The 8,732-nt window shown below is 38.6% G+C and overlaps 1 protein-coding gene across 1 annotated transcript; it reads left to right on the top strand.

The window, feature by feature from the left end:
- The first annotated feature begins 237 nt into the window (after positions 1-237).
- LOC104097251 (uncharacterized acetyltransferase At3g50280) lies at positions 238-1,921 on the top strand. The gene has a single exon (XM_009603795.4). The coding sequence runs from the start codon at positions 313-315 to the stop codon at positions 1,693-1,695; it is 1,383 nt and encodes a 460-aa protein (XP_009602090.1). The 5' UTR covers positions 238-312; the 3' UTR covers positions 1,696-1,921.
- The last annotated feature ends 6,811 nt before the right edge of the window (positions 1,922-8,732 follow it).

The following is an 8,732-nucleotide window of genomic DNA, read 5'->3' as shown; positions in this document are numbered from 1 at the left end:
TATTAATTATTTTTTTAGGGTGCAAAGCCAATAGTAAACGGGTAAAAGTGAACGAACGAAGTAACAGATATCTAGTGAAATATAGAGGTGCACACACGTTAATACGGACATCACTATAGCGAAAAAATAAAAAATAAAAAAGAAAGGAAAGAGCCGAGGGTCAAATTAAGTCCACGAACCACCAAAATGCATGAACCAAGCCTCACTCCTAACCTCTATAGTCTATATATACCTTCCAACTGTCCTACTTCTTTCCCCATCCCCTCCCATTCCTTCTCGCCATAACAATCAATAAACTCACTCACTGCAACAATGCCTTCTTCTTCAGTTTTTGTCGTTTCTAGATCCACAATATACCCAGAACATCATGATTCTGTTAATAATTCCTTAAGACTCTCTGTTTCTGATCTTCCTATGCTTTCTTGCCAATATATTCAAAAGGGTGTTTTGTTAACCCAACCCCCAACTGAATTAACTTCCACTCATCTTATTTCCTATCTCAAAATTTCCCTTTCTAAAACTCTCTCCCATTTCCCTCCCTTAGCTGGCCGTCTAATTACTAATTCCGATGGCCACGTGTACATCATCTGCAACGACGCTGGCGTCGATTTCGTACATGCGAAAGCACCCCATCTCACAATTGCCACTCTAAGTCCACCAAATTACTCCGATGTGCCACTTTATTTCAGAAAATTCTTCCAATTCGATAGCACCCTGAGTTACGCCGGACACTATAAATCCTTAATGGCTATTCAGGTAACTGAGCTAAACGACGGCGTTTTTATAGGGTGTACGATGAATCACGCCGTCGTCGACGGAACTTCTTTCTGGAATTTTTTCAACACTTTCGCTGAATTTTCTAAGGGGGAGAAGAAGATTACGAGGCAGCCGTTTTTCGGCCGTAACACGGTGTTTGATTCTCCGGCGGTTCTTCAGTTCCCGGAAGGTGGACCGTCGGCGACTTTCTCCGGCGACGAGCCTATACGTGAGAAGATCTTTCATTTCAGCAGAGAAGCTATTTTGAAGCTGAAATTCAGAGCCAACAACAAAATGACAGTTAACGGTCAAAACGGAAGAACTAACGGAAAGATAAGGCCCGTTAAGAACGAGCCGGCTTTGAAAAACGGCTCGGCTTCAGAAATTTCATCATTCCAGTCGTTGAGTGCTCAGTTGTGGAGATCCGTGACGCGGGCCAGGAAATTGGAGGGGAGCAAAACGACGACGTTTAGGATGGCGGTGAATTGTCGCCATCGGATGGAGAAAAGGATGGAGCCGCTCTATTTTGGAAACGCGATTCAGAGCATCCCAACGGTTGCTTCCGTTAATGAGCTGTTAAGTAACGAGTTGAATTGGAGCGCGAATCTGCTACATCAGAATGTAGTGGCGCATGATGATGCTACCGTGCGCCGGGGTGTGAAGGATTGGGAAAGTAATCCTAGGTTATTTCCTTTAGGAAATTTTGATGGAGCTATGATCACTATGGGAAGTTCACCTAGGTTTCCAATGTACGATAATGATTTCGGGTGGGGCCGACCCGTGGCTGTCCGAAGTGGCATGGCTAATAAATTTGACGGTAAGATCTCCGCATTCCCCGGACGAGAAGGAAATGGAACCGTTGATCTTGAAGTGGTTTTGGCACCTGAGACAATGGCGGGACTCGAAGAGGACATGGAATTTATGCAATATGTTTCTTAAATTAAGTGTGTGGTTCAATTGAACACTTGAAATCATCACACTACACTTCGAATTATAACCTCTTGACGATTAGGTTGTTCGTTACGAACATGTTTATTAAACTTTGAAAGAGGATAAAATTAAAAAGAAAGAAATGTTTCCAACCTTTCTTCTGTTTTTACTGGATTTATTCTTGTGGTAAACTGAATTGTTTATGATAATAATATCATCAAGGTGAATTTATACAGTCTTCTTAGGGTTCCATATTTTTGTTTTTAATTTCATGAATAAAGCTATACAACTACAAGCAAAGAAAAAAGAAATTGAAGGGTCCAAAGTTATATATAAAGCAGAACATTTGGGCCCATGCCACTCTTACTTTGGTGGAGAGCAAACTCACTTTTGTTAAGGATAAATGTGGGATAAACGCAAAAACTAATGGAGCATAGCATTAGGGGTCCATTAGTTTCTTATCCTATATTGGTAGTCTTAATGGAAATTTTTCTAGATGTTGTGACTAAACTTATGTTGTATTTGGACGTTGAGGTGCTAACACCAAGGTAGTAGTTTTAACTCTGAGATATTCTAGACATTTCGCTCTTGAATAGGAGAAAAATATAAATACAAAAAATTGTTTAACTAAATGTAAAAGTAAGCTTCACTCATTCCCTTGGAATGAAAATAAGTTTGGGATAATACGTTGTTTATATTTCATCTATCTCTATGTTTTTCTTTATGTAACGATCCGACCGATCGTTTTGAGTGCATTAGTCCCGATCCCCTAATTATTGTCTTCTCTGTGTTATACTGTGAGTACGTGACTTGACGGGAGGTTTGATTTTTGATTTCGGAGTGAAATGAGACACATAGTCCCTAAATTGGAAGCTTAAGCTGAAAATATTGACCGGATATAGACTTATGTCTAGACGACTCCGTAATAGAGTTTTGATGGTTCCGTTAACTCCATTTGGTGATTTTGGACTTAGGAGAGCGTCTGGATTGTGAATTGGAGGTCCGTAGTTGAATTAGGCTTGAAATGACGAAAGTTAAAAATTTAGAAGTTTGACCGAGAGTGGATTTTGTGGATAGCGGGCTCGGATTGGGGTTCCGGGAGTTGGAGTAGGTCTGTGGTATCATTTGTGACTTGTGTACAAAATTTGAGATCAATCAGATATGATTTGATAGTTTTCGGTATCGAATATTAAAATTAGAAGTTCAAAGTTCATTATGCTTGAATCGTCATGCGATTCATGGTTTTAGCGTTGTTTGATATGATTTGAAGGCTCGACTAGGTTCGTATCATATTTTAGGACTTGTTGGAGTATTTGGTTGAGGTCCGGAGGGCCTCGGGGTGATTTCGGATGGTTAACGAATCGAGTTTGGAACTTAAAGAATTGCTGAAGTACACCAGTTATGTTGCAATCGCACCTGCGTAATTTTGATCGCAGGTGCGAGCTCGCAGAAGCGAGAGGGCTTCTGCGAGAGGGCGAGCGTAGAAGAGGGACTATATAGGGTGGTCAGTGGTCGCAGGTGTGACGAGGAGGTCGCAAAAGCGAGAGGGTGAGCATAGAAGAGGGACTGTATAGGGTTGTCAGTGGTCGCAGGTGCGACGAGGAGGTCGCTGAAGCAAAGTCGCTCCTACGGATAGGTGATCGCAGAAGCGGAGAGTGAAGGTGGTTGAGGTGGTCAGGGTTTCTGCAGAAGCGGACATGTGGGCGTAGAAGCGCTTCCGCAGATGCGGATTATGGTGCACAGGTGCGGAGTCTGGGAGCTTAAGGGAGCTCCGCAGATGCGGAGGTTTCACCGCAGGTGCGGTCTCGCAAAGGCAAAATCTTTGTCCGCAAATGCGGAAGGTGCTGGGCAAAGGGGTTAAAAATCGAGGGTTTGCCATTTTCTTCATATTTTGAGATATAGAGCTCAGATTAAGGTGATATTTTGAAGGTTTTCCAAAGGGATTGTTGGGGTAAGAGTTCCTAACTCTTTTTTGATTAATTTCTACAAATCTGTCTTTGATTTCTTCATATAATTAAAGATTTGGGTTGAAAAATTTAGGGAAGAAGGTGTAAAGTTCTTAGACCAAATTCTTGAGTTTTGAAAGGCCAAATGAGTTCGAATTTAGATAATTCTTATATGGTTGGACTCAATATCGAATGGGTGTTCGGATTTTATAATTTTGGTCGGGTTCCGAGACGTGGGTCCGGGTAGACCTTTTTGGGCGATTTTCCAATTCTTTGTAAAAATCATAATTTTATTATTTAGCTTAGTTTCCTATAGTTATATTTATAGTATGTAACTGATTTTGGTTAGATTTGAGCCGTTCGGAGTCGGAAAATCGAGAAAAAGGCCTTCTTATTGATTGATTGAGCGTGGTTTGAGGTAAGTGACTTGTCTAACCTTGTGTGGGGAAAATTTCCCTTAGGATTTGGTACTGTTATGGTAATTTACAATATGTGAATGCCGTGTGTGCGAGGTGATGAGTGCGTACACGGGCTAAATGTTGAAAATCTGGTTTTGCTAAGTAGTTTCCTTTTATTTCCTTAATTGAGTTACTTTCGCATGTGTAGTCATCATGTTTATGTGTCTTATCTCTTATTTGCAACTTGTACAATATGCTTAGTTGAATTATCTGCTTCCTTGACTCCGTATTCGTTATTTGACTGTGGGATTCTTTAGTGAAATTACTATCCCAGAAATATCATTGTTTCAATTGTTATGTTTTGATTTTCGTGATTTTTGTTGATGTGATTGTTTGGTTGTTGCACGAAGTTTCTGTCGTGCGGTTGTTATTGTGCCACGAGGTTTCTGTTGTGCGGTTGTTATTATGGCATGAGGTTTCTGTCGTGCGGTTGTTATTGTTGCACGAGGTTTCTACTGTGCCATTGTGATTGTTGATACGCATGGGTGGTATAAGGAGAGATTGTGAGATATTTACTTTTGGGACTATGAGGCGGTACCTCGGGAGTACCCCTGTTGATTTCCTCTATTTACTGCATTGTTTGTTGTTGTTGTTCCTTAACTTGTAAGATTCTTGATTCCTTATGTGTTGTATTTGTCTTCTTTGATTCTGTGTTGTTACCTTCCGTAAATTCTTATTGTTACACTTCCCTGTCATTTTATTATATCATTATATCTTCTGCCTTGTTTCTTATTATTCCCAGAAGGGCCCTGACCTGACCTCGTCACTACTCTACCAAGGTTAGGCTTGGCACTTACTGGGTACCGTTGTGGTGTACTCATACTACGCTTCTGTATATGTTTTTGTGCAGATCCAGGTTCATCCTATCAGCCTCGATATTAGAGTGTTGTGCTGCTTCTTGGATACTTCAAGGTACACCTGTCCGCGTCCGCAGGCCTCGGAGTCCCCTTCTTTCCCGACTTTTCCTTGTTTCTTTATGTTTTGATAGAGAGTGATGTATAGGATATTTCCAACATTGTATCTAGAGCTTGTGACTTATAGTTCACTGGGTTTTGGGAGTTATAGTTACTTTGAGTTACAGTTTTTACTTTATACAGTTGTTGACGTTTTGAGTTCTTAGATTATTATTTTAGTTATTTCGCATATTTGCTAGGCTTACCTAGTCTTAGAGACTAGGTGCCGTCACAACATCCTATGGAGGGAGATTGGGGTCGTGACACTTTAGTAGTCTACCATTTATTCAATAGTTTAAATTTGCCAAACTTATTCTAATTTTGGATGGAACCAATAGGTATTGACGAATATATTAGCCCTCGACTCATGTCACCTCTCACATATTTATATTATCATCTCTAGTTAGGTCGCACCAAAAGCTTTTCCTATATTAAGGAGATGCAACTTTTTATATTTACTTAAAAAAATTGACATGCAAACATAGAGTAATTTTTCGACAATAGGGATTTTATTGAACCACTCTCGCCAACATAGCTCCGCGATCGTTTATAGGACCATCCCATCAATAGCTTACAAAAAATGTTGGAATAAAATCCTTAGGGTCGTTTGGTATGATGGATAAGAAAAAATAATTCTGAGATTAAAATTTAGTACCGGCTTATCCTTGTTTGGTTACTAATCCTGAGATAAGTTAAACCAAGATTAAAAATAGTACTAGGATAAGTTATACATGCAAGATGGTGAAATAGTTATCCCAAGATAAAGCAGTAAATTGATAATCTTAGGATAAATCAGTAAAATTGACAATCTCAGGATTAATATAATATATCAAACAGTCAATACGAAACTCCTAGGATTAATACAATATATCAAACAATCAATAAGAAATAATACCAGGATAACTAATCACAACATAACTTGTCTTCAAACCAAATGACCCTTTTAAGGGTCGAATCTCATATATTAAGACTTGAATGTGCAAAGTCAAACAAGAGAAGGATCAGAGGGGGAGGGGGGCAGGTGTAACTGAATCCGGAACCAAAGTGTGTGTTTTTTGAACTCAAAGTACAAAAATAGGTAAAAAGAAAACAACCTGTGACCATTTTATGTATAGTGCATGGATTGCACGCGCTATACCTTAACGACACGTTTGTTCGTTAATGTATAGCGCATGCAATCCATGCGCTATACTTCTGAATTGATTAACCCATAATAATTGGTGGGTATAGCGCATAGCTTTATTGCACTATATATATATATAGCGTTTAATTAATACTCTATACCCTCCAATTATTGTACCCGCACAACGTTTTTGCTTATTTAAGGAGCTTCATTCTTTCTTCAAAAATCCATTCCGAAAAATTTAGTCTTCTGCATCCTTTTTATTTTCCTTTACTCATTCTGAAATATTTGTTTACTTAACTTTTTCTGCATTTTGTCATATGAAGAGCGAAAAATTAGGGTTGCATTATATTGGGGAGTGAGGTTGACGTAAACTCAGTACGCTATAGTTCTTCTCCACAGTGTATTGTTAAGTTTCCACTTACATTGAAGTATGATAGATTGATATCGTTGATATGTAAGAGAATGAGTGTAAGGAAATGTCGGTTAATATTAAAGTAACCGGAAGATATCCATATTCTCTTACTCTGCAAAGGGTTTCTTGTTATCCTGAGTTTAACATCGAAGACGATGAAACTTTGAAAGGTTTTTTGAGGACTCCGGATGAACACCGAGAACATATTGTGATAAAAATGTTGGAAATGTACGTCAAGCCTGAAAACGTTCGCAATATTGAGAAACCTCAACATAGGGATAAACCTCAATCATCGGGTGGTATTTTTGGAGCAATTTTATCCGAACAGGTTCCATTTGAAAGAGTTTGGCCAGATCTAAACTTATCTCCACGGGCGAATGAGGAGCGAGAATATAATTTCTCCCCAAGTTTATATAATTCACATGCCGAGTGGTAAATTTTAATTTTCCTTTGTCTTAGTATGTTTTCTTTATGCATCATATTCGTACTAACACTCATATATTCCAAAGGGGGTACTGGCCAGATATGAATTTTACAAGTTATGAACCAACCAATAGTTAGAATATGCCCAATTTTGGTGTTTTGGATCATAGTGGTCAATCCAGGAGTCATCAGCAACTCAACAATGTGTATCATGAGATATCAACAGATTATGAATTGTAAGCTAAGAGATAAAGTTAATATATTGTCGTGCCCCGTTTTCTCACGAAAGCGGGCTTCGACGTGTGACAACTCTTTTAAAGTGGGTAATAAAATAGAAAAGTCGCCACCTAAAGGTTTAAGGTGTGTTAGGGCACCTATTTGCATATAACTCTGTTTTAACTAGTCTGGTTAGCAAAGATCGGATAAGGGCTCAAATTACCTCAAAGTGAAGGTGTTAGGCACTCTTTGAGGTCTACAACTGTGGGTCCCGATCGAAATTTACACTATGTGGATTAGATGATTAAGTAAAGTGATATGCAAAGAAAGGTATAGAAGTTGAAGGATCTATTATAACACATAAGAATAAATGATCGGTACAAATCTTAAAGATTACAAGGGTACAACCACACTGGTCTATGTTAAATGACTAAGTGTGAATAGCAAGTATATAAAGAAAAGGGGGGTCCTAAGTTTTTTAGCCTAAAGGATCACCTCGTGCAACATAAATAATACTTCGCAACTCCCTTAAGGTAGGGGTTGCTCATATTATTCAGCACGCACAGATTATCATCTCCTGCTACCCAATGAAGTTGTTACTTAAAGGCGCTCTAATTCAATTCTAAACCGTATCCTACGCATGCACTACCCGTCCCACGCCTATGGTCCAAGAGGCTTTAGACCTACTATTATGTGGTTCTAGACTCAGCTTAGGTTGCTCAAAATGATAAAACTAGGCAACATTCAAAACAGATAGGACTTCACATAAAGACAATTAAAGGCCCAAGTTAGCCTCCACACATAAACAACAAATGCATGCGGGCAGTTTAGGCATTAAGACTTAATGTCCTATAGGCATGGTTTCTAGGTGATTCAGAATTCCATCATCGTATATGCAACGTTATTTTTATCTCTAAATGGTTTAGACGAGTAAGCTGTTTGCAAACTCAGGATTATTACCGCTGATTTTATAAATAGGCGTCTTAGGCAGATGACATTATCCTATAGGTATGATTTCTAATAGTTGCATAATAAGGCAATGAAACAGCTTTGAGAGTCCAGCATTAACGACGTTGATCTTATAAATAGCTCTTATGCGAATGACAATATCCTATAGGCAGGATTTCTAACAATTAACAATTAGACTTGATTTTTATAATACTTTATTCCTATAGGCATGTTCTCTAGGTGGGGCAGTGTAATGAGAACAACGGAAGTAGTTGATTAGAAGATTAGAATCATATAGTCATGATATCTGGATGAGCAGTACAATAAAATTAATAGAAGCAATTGACCAATTGATTATTTGAAGTCCTATAAGCATGGTATCTAGGTTAACAAAGCATATGTTATACATCTTATAGGCATGTTGTCTATATGCACAGTAGTAAAATAAAAACGAGTATGGTAGATATTTAGACTAACGTGCTTGAACAGTGTGCAAGTGAGGTATGCATGATAACTATAGACATGATCTCTATTAGTGTACAACATACCAAACGAAATAACAAA

This window comes from Nicotiana tomentosiformis, chromosome 7 (assembly GCF_000390325.3).
Source record: "Nicotiana tomentosiformis chromosome 7, ASM39032v3, whole genome shotgun sequence".
NCBI lineage: Eukaryota > Viridiplantae > Streptophyta > Magnoliopsida > Solanales > Solanaceae > Nicotiana > Nicotiana tomentosiformis.
This window is presented reverse-complemented; position numbering and strand designations above follow the sequence as displayed.